This window comes from Camelus bactrianus, chromosome 2 (assembly GCF_048773025.1).
Source record: "Camelus bactrianus isolate YW-2024 breed Bactrian camel chromosome 2, ASM4877302v1, whole genome shotgun sequence".
NCBI classification, from domain to species: Eukaryota; Metazoa; Chordata; class Mammalia; order Artiodactyla; family Camelidae; genus Camelus; species Camelus bactrianus.
Genome location: NC_133540.1, coordinates 87,308,605 through 87,325,551, shown reverse-complemented (window position 1 = coordinate 87,325,551; position 16,947 = coordinate 87,308,605). Strand labels below are relative to the sequence as shown.

Genomic DNA, 16,947 nt, shown 5'->3' with positions numbered 1-16,947 from the left:
AGAATATTCACCAGTTTTAATAAAATAATCACATATATGCTTATATTGTCAATTTGACCATTGAAACACTGAGTTCCAAGCACATGACAATATCCATGAGACTGGAAATTGAATGGTTTGTGATATCACTGGAATCTTTCAGAAGATCACTAATAGTAGTTTTGTGTGGTATTTTATACATGAATTTCTAGAAAAATTACTTCAGTAAAAATATTATATACATTATTTATTATATGACTATATATTTTTGTGTGTATATTTCCTATATGTGTAAGTGTGAATTTGGTCAGTGTTATTTACGTTGGATTTATGGCAAATTACGATGGTCAATGAAATTAATTACAGCAAGAAATCACGAAACATCATCTCATATATACATTTCTTGGCTCAAAATCTCTGAGTAATTGCTGAAAATTGTTATATCCCAAAATTGTGAAATCTGAAGGCCGTTTTAATGAACACTTCCTTGAAACTGGCCAGGTGCCTTGGTGGAATCTCACTTGTCACTTTCTCATAATGTTTGACCATCATATTATAGTCACCTTTCAAAATTTGGAAACTTTAAAAACTAAGGCACAGTTTGCTTCCTTTTTTTCCAGCTATGAAAGTGGCAATGGGGATGCAAAAGCAAATCACAGCTAAAAGAGGTCAGATAGATGCCCTTCAGAGCAAGATACAATTTTTGGAAGAGGCAATGACAAATGCAAACAAGGTAACTTTTTTAGAATGAGGCTAAATATTAACAAATATGTACGTACATTTGTGCATACCCGTCATCATATGGACTTATTTATTTCCTTTGTTTTTGCTCTTTCCTATTTTTTTCTCCCCTCCTTTTCTTTTATCCTAAATTTGCTCTTTTCTTGTTTTTCCATTATTTGCCTATTTGGAACCTAAAGCAGGGCTGACCCTCATCCTCCATGAGTGTACTTACGTTAAGAGGTCGCTGCTGCTATAATTAGAGACGCCTGCCCCCACTAAAGGAAGGCACTCATCAAAGCTCAATGACATTCCCTCAGACAGGAAGGAGGCAGCTTGAAAAGTTAATCCTTCTTTCCTTGTGCACCCTCTTCTACCTAACTAAGCAGAAAAGGAAAAATTATTGGCATCCAAAATGTGTTATTACAGTTGTGATACCCTATTTCCTTATTTATATTAAGCATTTTCTTTCTGAAATAATATATATTTAAAGAAATGTAGACTCAGTAAGTTCAGGTCTATATTTTAACTTGGCTGCTATGCATTTGTTTTTTCCTCCCTATTTCATGATGTTTTTTTAAAGGAATGAACTTGTATTAATGAAATTTTGTTGAACACCAAAGATTCTTCATAAGTTTATCAGCAAGTTCATTCTCATCACTGGACCATAGTGACTTTGAGGGTGGGAACTGTGAGTCCTATTTCTTTTTATGACAAAGGGTCTATAGTAGGCATTTGTGACATGAATATTCATCCTGGAAACAAAATAGAAAGCCCACAAAGCTTTTAAATAAATGCATTTTTTTTAAATCTCCTGTGTCATTTAAACAAGTTTCAATAGATTTGGTATATGGTTACCCAATCTCAGTTCACCATAACACTGTCTCTTTTTACTACAACATAGTTATTACGTATTTTGTAGGTTTTTTTCAAAGATCTATTAAGCCTAGAAAGAAGTAATAATACTAGTACAGATTAAAATGAGATAGTACATGGTAACAGTTCTAGCAGCTCCCAACTTCAACTCAGAAGCAATTAAATGGCATATGAATTAAACTATAGTTCAGATATTTATGTAATAGTTTTATATTTCCATCACACCTCAGCATCTACATCAGCATATTATTTCTGATATTTGCTTCTCTATAATTGTAGGAAAAGCATTTTCTAAAAGAAGAGAAGACAAAATTAAGCCAGGAATTGAGTACTGTTGTAACAGAGAAAAACAAGATGGCTGGAGAGCTAGAAGTCCTGAAATCTCAGGAACGCCGTTTGAAAGAAAAGGTTGCTAATATGGAAGTTGCTCTTGATAAGGTGGTTATTAGCTAAATATATTAAGTAGTTATCAACTAAATAGTTATTAACTAAGTAGAATCATTCTGGATGAAAGCCCTATGTTAATAGGAGCCAAATCTGTCAAATTATATTGTATCCCAGTCATGTCCTACAAGGAAAAACTTTATCTTATAGAGAAGGCTGAGCTTTAAAAACACAGTCGCGATGCATACTTTTTACAAAATTGTCTTTTTTCAGGCTAACACAGTCACAAGAACAGTGAGATATAAGAAGTCATATGCTCCTGGTATCCTTCATGGTCTGAATAATTAAAAATGCCACCAATCTAACTTACCATCAGGAAGGACTTGAATGCTAGGTAGAATACAGTCTATTAATATTATCAATGAAAAGATAAAGTGATGCTAATGTCTGGCACTTTGTGGGGTCCAGAAAGTACAGGCAGAAAACACAGCTTAAATCATGAGAAGGATATTTTTGTCATTGCCATTAGCTGTAGAGGAGTAAATCTCTTTTTGTGTCACCTGAAAACGCTGGAAGCCTAAAAATATACCAGAACTAGTCCTTTATTCTTGAAAAATCAGAGCCTTCATAGTGACAGAAAACAATCTGTGATTCCACCTATGCAAACTTAGATCTTAGAACATGATATACTGACTTGAATTTGAGTTATGGTTATCTTTATGCAGATGTGTTTACATTGCTGAAACTGTTTGCTCATTTCATCCTTAATTTTTCATTCTTTCGAGTGCTCTCCACATACTAAATGCCATGTAGATGCTGGGGATGCAGAGGATAAAGACATGGCCTCCACTTACTCTTTGTTTCCTGAATAAAACAGATAAATCAATAGATAAATGTAGTAAGAGTGTGCCAAGAATGGGGGATCTTTCCTTGAAGAGATCGTGACTGCATTTATAGGTTAATAAAATAAAACTGCATAAAGAATGGAGGACAAACCATATGTGGTTGCTTGATTGTAGGCATCTTTGCAGTTTGCAGAATGCCAAGACATAATACAACGTCAGGAACAAGAATCTGTGCACCTAAAACTGCAACACACTTTGGATGTAAAAGTAAGGTCTTTTTTTTTTTTTTTCATCATAAATAGTAGCTTAAGCAAAAATTATGCCTTTGTTTGATATACCTTTATATTTTCTTCATGTATTAGATACATTCAGGTGTACTTTTAACATTATCTGAGGTTAGCAATTAGAAAATCTGTACAAACATTGTTATACACTATACCTATCCTTTTCATATATAGTAACAAATTGAAGTACCATGCTTTATGTTAAGTTATAATGAGTGAGGGAAACACAGAAGTACCTACCTTGGGGAACTGGAGGTTTGCATACAGAAGGGGGTCAAGCAAGGCCTGAAGTGAGAGTATGTTTGGCTTGTTTGGAGCATAACAACCATGATGTAATTTGCATGACAAAACACATCTTCTTTAAAAATTGTACATTTACCACTGAAATATATGTTTGTTTTTTTGAGTGTATTTTAAAGTTGCATACATACTTTGAAGTCTCAATACTGGATACTTTCACAGGCAACAGCACTCCTTAGGTGGGTGGATCTCATTCAGTAGTATGCCAGAACTAGGGTGGAATCTTGGCAAAGTTAGAATCCAGTGCATCCCATCCGAGACCTGTTTTCACATCTGAAGTACTTTTATCGATCAGAAGTGTGAAGGCATCTTCCTAAGGTCATGATTCTTCCCCAAAGAGTAACATACATCCAGAATCATCTTGCTTAATACTTTGGCTTAAAACTTTGTAGAAGTTCAATATGTAAGACTGAAATGATGTTTATAAAAGTACATTTTGATTTCACAGTTCTAAGTGTAGGTTGACAGTTATTTTGCTCACATATATATTGTCTTCCAGGAACTTCAGGGCCCTGGATACACTTCAAATTCTTCTGTGAAACCACGCCTTCTACAGTCGTCATCTGCTGCCCGTTCCCATTCTAATGTACCATCTTCCCAGTCTACAGCCAGCTTCCTGTCTCATGTAAGTACCTAGTCGTGTAGTCCATGATGCAAATGGGATACTATGTAAATAATTTTAAGTTGAGAAGAATATCATTTAAAAATACATCTATAGTTGTGACATTCTCAGTTTCTCAATTTTAGATTTAAATAGACGAGATGAACAAAAAAGTTTTCTTCCCTGTTTGGTGTTTTCTCTGGAAAAACGAACATGAAATACTCAGGATTAATGTTAACAATAGTTGTTAAAGTAAATTATTTAATAGCCTATATTCATTATTTTCCATCATAAGCATTTTCAGATTACAAAGCAAATGTTGAGATGGCTAAAATAAACATCACTTCAAATGCCAAAGGCAAATTATTGGGACATTTAGTACTCTACCAGGATGAAAATGATTTGCTATATATTGTCTCTTCATGAACTATATGTGAACTTGTTTATAGTATAAAGATTATTACTCTTAAAACATTTTTACTCTCTTTAGTTGAAATATTAGAGGCTTTGGTGTGTGATAACTCCATTATCTGAATCTCCTATGGACTTGTGATCATTGTTTCTCTTTGTTTGTAGCCATATTTTTGTCTAGTCTTTTTGGTTTCTGTTTTTCAAGACCTTATTTTTTAGAGGAGTTTCAAATTCACACCAAAATTGAGAGGAAGGTACAGAGATTTCCCGTATACTCCCTGTCCCTATGTGAGCACAGTCTCCCCATTATTAACATCACTCACCAGAATGATACATGTGTTATCGAGGATGAACCTACATTGACACATCATAATTGCCTGAAGTCCATAGTTTGCCTTGGGGTTTGCTCTTGGTGTACATTCAGTGAGTTTGGACAAATGTTTATACATATGTCATTATTGACATTATCCATCATTATCGTATGCTACAGGGTGTTTTCACAGCCCTAAAAATCCTCTGTGCTCTGCCTGTTGATCCTTCCCCCCATTCTACCCCTGGCAACCGCTGACCTTTTTATTGTCTCCTACTTTTACCTTTTTCAAAATGTTGTTGAGTTGGAATGATACAGTATGTAGCCTTTTCAGATTGACTTCTTTCACTTAAGTAAATATGCATTTAAGTTTCCTCCATGTCTTTTCATGGCTTGATAGTTCATTTCTTTTTAGCACTGAATAGTAGTTTATTGTCTGGATGTACCATGGCTTATATGTTCATCTACTGAGGGCATCTCAGCTGCTTCCAAGTTTTGGTAATTGTGAATAAAGCTGCTGTAAACATCTATGTGCAGGTTTTTGTGTGGACATGTTTTCAACTCCCTTGGGGTAAATATCAAGAGCATGCAACCCATGCTTGCTGGGTCATATAGTAAGAATGTGTTTAATTTTGTCAGAAACTACCAAACTGTCTTCCCAAGTGGCTGTACCACTTTGCACGCCCACCAGCAATGAATGAGAGTTCCTATTGTTACAGAGCTCGCCAGCATTTGATGTTGTCAGTGTTTTGGATTTTGGCGATTCTAATAAAGGTAGTGGTATCTCATTGTTGTTTTAATTTTGCATTTCCCTGATGGCATATGCCGTAGAGCATCTTTCCATATGCTGTTTAGTATCTGTATATGTTTGGTAAGGTGTCTGTTAAGGTGTTTGGACCATTCTTTAATCATTTGCTTCCTTTTTAAATAATTGACTTCTGAACATTGGCTGTGAAAAATTACAGAGATAATTTTGGATTCTAGATGATATTTTTTTTCTTCATAGAAAGAAGGATTTGTATTTGCTTCTCAATGGTAGCTAAATTAAGAACACTAACAGTCCCGTGTCACCTTAATTCATCTGAGGATTGAGATTATTTGGATTAAGGCTTTTATCCCAAAGCCTGAGGTTTACCTATTATTCTCCACTTCTTTGATACAGCTCCAGTTTTTATCCCTCTAACTTTTTGATTCTGCTAAAAGTTCATTTCACCCATTCAGCCTTTCAACTGCTTCTTTTAGAATTGACAAATGCTTCAGCAGAAAATGGCCCCAAATGCCTCCAATCTCTGGATTTGCTTTTGTTCCAGGTGTTGGCTCCATAATTCTTTACTGCATTAGTAACTCTCTAATGTTGTCAGGAAGACTTAAAAATTTTGTGTACTTTTCTAGTGAATTCTGAGCAGAAGGGTTGGTCTACCAGTACCAGAAGAAGAACTCTACTCATATTCCTTGCTCATACAATTTTAGATAGCACCTTGAACTTCTACAGAACATTAAAATGTAGCTTTCTTTTTATCACACACACATACACGTACACATTTCTTTTCCCTATTTAATTCCCTCTACATAATCGTATCATAAATTTTGGTTAAGTCACACTGAGTGTTCAAATTATTATGACTAAATGAATATTATTCACTAGCTGAACTATACAGTGAATTGTGACTATATTTACTTTTTGCCTTCAATTTAATAATTGTTTTACTCTGTTTAGTTTTCTAGATATCTAGAAATAATTATCCTTCAAAATCCTCTGGAAAAAAACTATATAACTTGTTGTATGAGCCAAGTGTAGGGGCAGAAAAGTTTTCTTTCTTTCCTTCTAAGTTCTTTGGCTGGTCTAATAATTAAATTGGCCTAAGAAGGATGAACAGAAGAAAAGCAAACTTAATTTGTATGTATGGGAGTTCCACAAAGACAGGGAGACTCGAGGCGAGTCAAGCACTTGGGGATTGTATGCCATCTTCAGCTAAGGAACGGGATGGGGCCTGGGCTTCAGAGGGGGAGGAAGGTCATTCACATGATGATAAGAAGATCTGGTGTTTGGTCATCAGATGTTTTCCCTGCCACGCAGGTAAGTCTTTCAGATAAAAATGTTATCTCTGGTAATAGCTCTCTTTCTGGTATAGCCTCCCTAACTAAATTCTTTAAGGCAGTTAAGGGGACAGTGAAAGTTTTTCCTGAGTCTGCTGGGTCTTTGTGAATGAGGATTATACCATTTCAGAGGTCCAAAGGCGTTAAAAATTATCCAATTGATTGCCCTAGTATTAATAGGTGAGAAAATGGTAGAACCAGAAAAATTGTATCATGTGATTTGATCCAAGCTTAAACACCTAAGACACACACATATAATTGACAGCTTGACATAGAAGAAGTATTTCAGATTAGTGTTTCAGATAAAGGCTATTTTAGCACATAAAAATAAAATAGTTTCCGGATGATATATTATATTTATATATCGGATTCCATACACATGCACTGTAATTTGTACTAGCTGTGTTTGATCTTTGTCACTGAAGTACCCATGATGTGAGCAGGATTTTCAGCAAGACTTTATAGCTTTCATCTTGCTTTTTACTCACCCATTGTTAATATACAATATAAATAATATATTTATATTCTAAATAGTTTATTTATATTACATTTTTATTATAATCTTCTGACAGGAATATAAGTATTATAGGAGATGGATATGGTTAGCCATTCTCAAAATAGAGTAGTCTAATTCAAACTGAATGAGATCAAGCTTTTATTTTTAGCTTTTACATTTATCTTCTTTCTGTCTTTGGAGAATGGCAGCAGGACTAGTTGAGAAGCGCACACTCTCCTGAGACATTACTTATCTTACATCGTAACTCATAAGTTTGCCTGTAATGGACTCAAAGCCATTAGAGAGAACATTATTTGGAGAAGATAATGGTGCATTAGAGATATAATTTGTGATTTATGTTGAAAAGGAATCTAACTTAAAATGACTTCAGAGTCAAATGTAATAGGAAGCTAACCAAATCACAAAATAAACCTAAAATTTAACAACAGTATAAGCTTATATTCTTTCCCTGAAACCAAAAAGCTTGTAGAAGTTTTACTTGAAAATGTATGTCCCCTAGAAATAGCCTGTAAGTGTATCCTAAGAGTCAAAGATTAGAGTCAGGGAGAGCAGGGTCCTTGGTGGGCTCCAGTGACCTCAGGTGGAGCTTGTGTGTAGCTGTTTCTTTATCAGTCAAGGGTCATATGTAAAGAATGTTTCTAAATTGTTCATTTCCCAATTTCTGAAAGTGTATCTTGATCATGTTATAAATCAAAATATGTTCCATATGAATCAAACAGTAAAGCATTAAAAATGAATCAGTAAAAGTATTACAAGATTTATAAACATTTAAAGGAATGATTGATAATTTTGACTAAATGAAACTTCTTAAATCACAAAACTACCATAAACAAAAAATTAAAATTACAAACTGGAAAAATACTCCCAATAAATAAATGGTTAACGTATATAATATAGAGAGTTTTTACATTCCAGATGAAAATAGCATATACTCTGAAAGAAAAGTATACTAAAGATATGGATACAAAATTCACATAAATGCATATAGCCAATAAACATGAAAAATATTCATATTCTTTATAAACAAATAATAGTAACTATGTATTAAAGCAAAAACAAACTACCAATTTTGCCTATAAAATGGTCAGATGATAATGGGAAGGGCACAGCATAATGACCACTCTTGTATCATACCCTACTAATAAACATTGATATGACTTTTTGTTTTCATTTTTGCTTCTTAAGTTCACAATTTCCTTTTTTTCTTTTTAAATTAATAGACCTTAGTTTTAGAGAAGTTTTAGCCTTACATGAATTTGAGAAGAAAATATAGAGTGCTCCCATAGGTTCCTTTGCCATGCCCTCCAGACCCCAGCTTCCCCTATTACCAACGTCTTGCATTAATGTGGTACATTTGTTACGATTGATGAGCCGATACTGAAACATTATTATTAACTAAAGTCTGTGGTTTACATTGGGGTTCATTCCTTGTGTTGTACATTCTATGGGTTTTGACATATGTATAATGACATGTATCTATCATCACAGTGTTATACAAAATAGTTTCACTGCTCTAAAAATACCCTGTGCTTCACCTGTTCATCCCTCCCTCCCTTCCCCTGAACCTTTGGTAACCAGTGATCATTATCCTGTCTTTGTAGTTTTGTCTTTTCCAGAATGTCATATAATTGGAATCCTACAGTATGTGGTCTTTTCAGATTGGCTTCTTTCACTTAGCAATATGCTTGCAAGATTCCTTCATATCTTTTCATTCCTTAATAACTAATTTCTTTTTCAGTGAATAATAATAATAGTATGAATGTACCACAGTTTATCTATTCACCTATTGGAAGCCAGCTGATTGCTTCCAAGTTTTAGCAAATTAATGCAGCTGCTGTAAACATCTGTGTGCAGGTTTTGCATGGACATACGTTTTCAGCTCTTTTGGGTAAATACTACAGAGCATGATTGCTGCATTATATAGTAAGGGCATGTTTAGTTTTATAAGGAACTACCAAACTGTCCTCCAAAGCGGCTGTGCCATCTTGCAGTCTCACCAGCAGTGAATGAGAGTTCTTGTTGCTCCTCATCCTTGTTACCATTTGGTATTGTCAGTGTTTGGATTTTAGCCATTCTAATAGAAGTGTAATGTGATATCTTACCATTTTAGTTTGAAATTCTTTAATGAAATATGGTCTTGAACATATATTCATATGCTGATTTACCATCTACATATTTTCTGTGGGGAGGTGTCTGTTCCAAATTTTTACCCACTTTTAAAATTGTTTTCTTGTTGTTGAATTTTGAGAGGTTGGTTTTTTTGTTTTGGGGGTTTTTTTTTTGGTATATTTTGGATACCAGTCCTTTATCAGATACATGTTTTGAAAAGATTTTCTGCCAGTCTGTAGTTTATATTTCCATTTTTTAAATGTTATCTTTCACAGAGAAAAGTTTTTAAAGTTAATAAAGTCCAACTTATTGATTTTGTTCTTTCATGGATTATGCTTTTGATGTATCTAAAAAGGTCATCTAAATTTTCTCCTATATTACCTTCTAGGAGTTTTATAGTCTTGAATTTTACATTTAGGTCTGTGATCCACTTTGAGTTAATTCTTATGAAAGATGTAAGGTCTGCATCTAGATTTATTTTTTTTTCTGCATGTGGATGTCCAGTTGTTCTAGCACCACTTGTTGAAAATATTGCCCTTTCTCTATTGAATTACTTTTGCTCTTTTGTTGAAGATCAGTTGACTGTATTTGTATGGGACTATTTCTGGGCTCTTTATTTTATTCTGTTCCATTGTTCTATTTGTCTCTTCTTTTACCAGTGCTACACTGTCTTATTACAGTAAATCTTGAACTTGGGTACTGTCAGTTCTCCAACTTTGCTCTACTTCAATATTGTCTTAACTATTCTGGAGTTTTGCCTTCCCATATAAACTTTAGAATCAATTTGTCAATATCCACAAAATAAAGATTATTGGGGTTTTGATTGAGATTGCATTTAATTCGTAAATCAGATTGGAAAAAACTGACACCTCAGCAATATTGAGTCTTCTTATCCATGAACATGGAATATCTCTCCATTTATTTAGGTCTTCTTTGCTTTCTTACATCAGAATTTTGTAGTGTTATTCATGTAGATCTTGTACATATTTTGTTAGATTTATACCTAAATATTTTATGTCTTTGGTACTAATGTGAATGGTATTGTGTTTTTTATTTTAAAATCCAATTGTTCATTGCTGGTATGTAGGAAAGCAATTGACTTTTGTACATTAACCTTGTCTCCTGACACCTTGTTAGAATCTCTTATTTGTTCCAGAAGTTTTTTTGTTACTGTTGTTGTTTGGGATTTTGCACATAAAGAATCATGTCATTTGTGAAGAAAGACAGTTTTCTTTTTTTCTTTGCAAATCTGTACACCTTTTGTTTCCTTCTACACGTGCTTTTTTTTTTAATTAAAGTCAATTACAATGTGTCAGTCTCTGGTGTACAGCACAATGTCCCAGTCTCTACATGTGTTTTTATATTTAAAGTGGGGTTTTTTTAGACAACATATGTTTAGGTCTTGTTTTTGATGGATGCTGACAATCTCTGTTTTTTAAGTTGGTTAATTTAGACCATTAACATTTAAAAAGATTATTCGTATAGCTGAATTAATATCTATCATATTTGTTACTATTTTTGTTATTGCCTTTGTTTTTGCTCCTGTTTTTGTCCTTCAGCCTTTTCCTGCTTTTTTTTGAATTGAACATCTTGTATGATTTAATTTTCTCTCCTTTTGTAGCATATGTTATTTTTTCTTTCTTTTTTTCTTTCCTTTTTTTTTTTTTTTTTTTAGAGATTGCAATATACATTTACAACTAATTCACATTCACTTTCAGATAACACTATACCATGTCATGGATAGTGAAGGTATCTTCTAACAAAATAATTCTAATTCCTCTCTCCTGTCCCTTGAATTGTTGTTACTCATTTCACTTGTACGTAAGCATATATGCATAGTATTACATACCATAATATGTATAAATTTTCTTATATATTATAGATAATACATGTACTGTATTAAATATATTATTTCTATTGTTATTTGAACAAACTGCTAGTAGAGCAATTATGAAAAAGGTTTTATTTTACTTTTACTTATTCCTCCTTTAATGTTCTTCCTTTCTTTATATAGATCTAAGTTTCTGACCTTATCATTTTCCTTCTTTTTGAAGAACTTTTAACATTTCTTGCAAAGCAGGTCTGTCTGTTGGCAACAAATTTCTTCAATTTTTGTTTGAAAAAGTATTTCTTCTTCACTTTTGAAGGATAATTTTGCAGGGTACATAATTCTAGATCGGTGGGGTTTTTTTCCCCTTGATACTTTAAATATTTAACTCAGCTGTCTTCTGCGTGGCTTGAAGAGAAATCTTATGTTATTTTTATCCTTGCTATTCTATAGGTAAGGTGTTTTTTTCCTATGGCTTCTTTAAAATTTTTCTCTTTGTTTTTGATTTTCTGTAGTTGGAATATAATATACCTATGTGTAGTTTTTTGTTTTTGTTTTGTTTTGTTTTGGTTTTTCTGGTGTTTATACAGCTTGATATGTTCTCTGAGCTTCCTGGATTTGTGGCTTGGTGTCTGTCATTAATCTTGGAAAATTCTCAGCCATTATTACTTTAAATATTTCTTCTGTTTCTTTCTTTTCCTTCTGATATCTCCATTATGCTTATGTTACACCTTTATAATTAATCCACAGTTCTACATTCCACACTATCTTTCTCATCCTTTTCTCTTTGCGTCTCAGTTTTAGAAGTTTCCAGTGACTTATCTTCAAGCTCACTATGTCTTTTATTGGGTATGTCTAGCCTACTGATGAGTCCAACAAAGGCCTTCTTCATTTCTTTACAGTGTTTTTTTTTTCTTTTTAACATTTCCTTTTGAGTCTATCTTAGAATTTCAATGTTTCTGCTTAAATTACCCATCTGTTCTTGCATGTTATTCACTTTTTCCATTAGACCCCTTAGCATATTAATAATAGTTATTTTAAATCCCTAGTTTGGTCATTCTAAAATCTCTGCCATATTTGAGTCTGGTTCTGATTCTTGCTCTGTCTCTTCAAACTATGTTTTTTGTCTTTTAATATGTCTTGTGATTTTTTTTGTTGAAAGCTAGACATGGTGTACTGGGTAGAAAGAACTGAGAAAAAATAGACCTTTAGTGTGAGATTTTATGTTTTTGTCTAGGAGTTGGGCTGTGTTTACTCTTTACTGTAGTTGTAGGTGTCTGAGGCTAAAATTTCCTCAGGTGTCCTTGTTTGTGTCTCCCCTGTTGTCTTTGGGTTTCCTTAGAGACTTTTTCTTAAGGTCTTTGACATGTACTTCTTTTGTTGTAATCTCATTATTATACAGAAGCCCTACTGATATCATGGTAAGATGTGTGTGTTGGCAGGGCTGGGAGGGTGGGCAGGGAAGCACTGTATAGTCTTATAATTAGGTCTGGTTTTTAGTGAGCCTGTGCCCCTTGGGTGGAACCTTCCTAAGTTCTCAGTTTTGTTACCTCACCGCCACTACCACCTTTAGGTGAGACAGGAAGACTAGAGGGAGTTGAGTTGGTCAGGCTTTAGTAAAACCCAAGTTATTTAGGCTCTGGTTTGATACTATCCCTGGATGGCTGGATTTATTAAGAAGAACAGAAGGCTCTGAGCATATTTCAGAATAGTTACTTTTCCCTTACTCTTGTCAGGAAACACAAGGGGATTTTTCTCCAATCTTCACTCTGAGAATCTGATGAGGCTCCTGGAGGTAAAACAAAGATGTGGTGGCCCTAACCTGGAGTTTTTAATTCTTAAGCTTGTTCTCACTGAGCCTCTAGCAAATTCATTAAAGTTTTCAGTGGAGGATTTCTGCTCTTGGACTTCTGCTCCAGTAAGTTGTAATTCTGTGTATTTGCCTCCAGTTTTGAGAGCAGCAGTTTGCCCTGTGTCCTCAGTTCTCTGATGGATCTAAGGAGAGTTGATGATTATCAGTTAGTTATGACTTTTCTAGAAAATAGCTACCAGATGTCCTAAAATGCTCTGATTCAGTAATATCATCTCTAGAATTTGATCTTGATAAAATAATTAGAGATAGGTATAAAGGTAAGTGCATGAAGATATTCATTTGATGCATTATTTATAATAGTGGAAAATGGAAATAATACAACTGTCAAGAAAGGAGCCAGTTCTCTCTTCTGCTCTGGTCAGACTCTCCCTAAATTCTCTGTTTCATTTTTGGGCATGAGCATTTAAGAGAACCACTGATTAACCAGAGTCTATCGAAAAGAAGCACAAAGTGGTGAGAAATCATGAACTCATGCCATTTAAAGAATAGAAGAATTGAGATCTAGCTTAGGGTGTGTGTTAGAAAGTGTAGATGGGGGAGGGGATGTTGGAATGATAAGTAAGTTTCTAAAAAGTTATCATGTTAGACTTGTTCCCTCATGACCTTAGAGGATAATACTATGACCAGGGATGGAAGTTGTGTGGAGGAGACTCAGTTTAAGGCTTTCTTGCAAAGGATTAAGCTATATAAAAATTAAACTGCCTACCTTGGTTTTTGGCGATCAAGCAAAAGCAAGATAATATATTACTGGGGGGGAGGGCCATGGAGAAAATTCATCATCACTTCTGACTGGAGATTGGACTAGAGCTTCACTGATCTTCAAGATCCCTCCAACTTGATACTTCTGTGATTTCATACACAGGCAAAGTATGGGCTATTTGAAATGCAGTATATGAATACAGTGATGATCAAACCAGTCTTTGATTCTATGAAACTTACATTTTAATTGGAGGAGCAACACAAATTTTAAAAGTTTTAAAGAGTATTAGGGTGAAATCACAATAAGAGAATATGACTAATTGCTAAGTAAATGTTAGAGCTGAATGCTTTTCAACCTTTTTTGTCTTGCAAAGCACCAGTTACTCTCAAAGAACCTGAGTGTCATGATCCTGAGGGTGAGAAGGAGCATATTTGTATGTTTGTAGGTTATTATATTGATAATTTTTAATAAATATCAAGGGATTAAAATTTTTAATAATTGACAAAGCTTATTAAGTAAACTTTCTAACGGGCAGAAGATACGAAGGTCTAGGTGTTATATTGAGATTTCAAGGTTAGAACTAAAGTGACTGAATATTGCAGTAGGATAAGGTTATTGAAGTTTTATTCCACAACAGGTATTATGTCCACCAGGGCCAGGGCAAGAACAAAGCCAGTGTTTGGTGAAATTGGATCTGCTTAGAGACAAATGTCTTATTCATGATTAAGAAACTGGTTCAGCATGTGTGGAATTAGCAGGTATATGGGAAATCTCTGTACCTTATACTCATTTTTGCTGTGAACCTAAGACTGCTCTAAAAATTAAAGTCTATTTAAAAAAACGGTTCACATCTTCATATATGTTAAATTAATGAAGTCAAACTTAATAAGTTAATGGAGTTTAATTTATGAAACTCTGAACTCATCATGGTAATTTCCATCAGTAAACTGGAAAGACCTTACTTGCCACACATTCAATTAGGTAAAACTCTTGACATCTTTAGCTGGATATTTCATGTGGCTTATCAGTGGGAGTAGGAAGAGGAGGGGAATGTGAAAGTTATACCAGTAATATCAACACTTGGTTGGCATGGGCTCTCTAAAAGGAAAGCCCAAAAACAGAAATCTTGCAGTGTTCATCCCTCAGCAACCAATCTGTGTAGCAGGTACAACTCTACATTGGGACAGATACTTCTGCCTAAGACTGCTTGATGATGCTTGATGCCTCTCTAGCCATGAACATCCTTGAAGTCCACCTGCTCAACAGGACAACTTCTGACTATCATTTGATTCCCCTCGATACATGTTATTACATTATAAATATTCATTAAGGAATATTATATATCTGAAAATTGAAAAATATACAATTTTAATACTGTTCTCAAATACCAGCTAACACAGTTTGAAAATATTGGTTGTCTCTTTCCTAATCAGTAAAATGTGGGGGTAGATTAACTCATCTCTAGAGAGTTCCTTACTTCTAAAGTTTTGTACTTTTATAAAATTAGTTCAGCCCTAAGCGAAATATTGAAATTATTTGGCCTGAATGTAGTTGTTAATATTTAACAGCATGGTAAGATGTCCATACCTCATTGTTAAAGTGAAAAAATAAACTAACATTTAAAAATAGTTGTGTATAGTTTGATCCTGTGTTTGCATACTCTATAAATATGCTTACATATAAGTATGCAAACATTTATAAATTAGATATAGCACTGTATTTATTGGTTATTATTGATCATCTCTGAGTAGTAAGAATTATAGGTGGTTTTGTATTTCCTCTTGTTTTTCCTCTATAAATTAATTTTATAATATGAAATGGCATTTGAATATGAAAAAACAAAGTGTCCTTTTTTTGTAAATTGTTTTAATTCAGCACTCTATGAAACACAACACAATGAAGGAAGATCCAACAAGGGACTTGAAACAGCTTCTCCAAGAATTGAGAAGTGTGATCAACGAGGAGCCAGCCGTGCCTCTGGGCAAGACCGAGGAAGATGGGAGAACGCCGTCCCTGGGGGTCTCCTATGTGGCTGTGTAAGACTGAGTGTAATTCAGAGGGGGAAGGCTTCTCTCACCCGTGGTTTGCCGCTGTGTCGTCTGCGTGAGACAACCTCTGGGAGGCTGAGGTTTCAGTAACTTGGAGGGCTCTCTGATGCCACTGGGGAAAACAGTATGAAAGTAGAGAAGTTAAGCAAAAGTAAAACAACTTGACATCAAGAGAAAATAATAGTTGTTCTATTCAGAAGTTAGGGCGAAGTGTTACCCAAAGTTAGTCATGGAGTAATTTATGGTTCCCAACAGATTTCACATCCGTAATCTTATTCGATTATCACAACTGTTTGGGACAAGACAGAGCAGGATTTATTTACCTATCCCACTTTAAAACTGAGAAAAACACAAGTTCCAAAAGGACTTACCTGAAGCCACATATGGTAGAGCTAAAACTAGAACCCTGAGAACTACGTAACTCTCCAGGTATAAGCTAATAAGAGAGTCCTTGTTCTATAGGCATTCATGCCAGTGACTTATATTAAGTTAATAAAAGGTCAAATCCAAAAAGGATTCAACAAGTCCACCAGCCACTCCCTGTACATACCTGCAAAATCAGTGAGATTCTCATGTTCTTTTCAAATAGTGTTTTAAATGTTTATTATGTGCTGTTATTAGATTAACTTAGAGCATTTTAATATGGTGTATACTATATTCTTAGCATTATAATGCTAGTTGTATGCAATTGTTAGTATTACAACAACCCATTGTTGTAATATTTATTTTCTAGTTATACGACAAATATCTCAAAATAATACTTTCTCTCATAATACTTATAGATAAACAATGTCCAGTTTCTTAAGATGTTCAATTAGTGTTTATTAATCTGAGGTAGAAAAATATTAGCTTGATTTATCTATTTTTATTAATAATAGTAGTAAAATATTAGTAACAGTTTCCTAGCATAACATTTCAGTCTCTGAATCACATGTCAGGAACATTCCATTGTCACTGCATCCAAGAATACTTATATGTACAGAGCACTTTCATTTTTGTCATAACTCTATATATACCTTCTAAGCCAGGACAGTATTATTAAGCTCATTTGACAGATGATTAAAT

General features: G+C 34.1%; 1 protein-coding gene across 9 annotated transcripts in view; it reads left to right on the top strand.

The window, feature by feature from the left end:
- The window catches only part of CCDC158 (coiled-coil domain containing 158), a 69,960-nt gene that overhangs the window by 41,381 nt on the left and 11,632 nt on the right, over positions 1–16,947 (top strand). For 6 of the 9 annotated variants that reach the window (XM_074345575.1, XM_074345589.1, XM_074345545.1 and 3 more), the window contains 5 exons: positions 600–712; positions 1,855–2,013; positions 2,979–3,071; positions 3,888–4,013; positions 15,710–15,870. In XM_074345575.1, coding sequence (XP_074201676.1) covers positions 600–712; positions 1,855–2,013; positions 2,979–3,071; positions 3,888–4,013; positions 15,710–15,870 — 652 coding nt within the window. The remainder of the gene's footprint in view (positions 1–599; positions 713–1,854; positions 2,014–2,978; positions 3,072–3,887; positions 4,014–15,709; positions 15,871–16,947) is intronic. The other 3 variants (XM_074345564.1, XM_074345615.1, XM_074345605.1) reach the window with 3 other exon arrangements.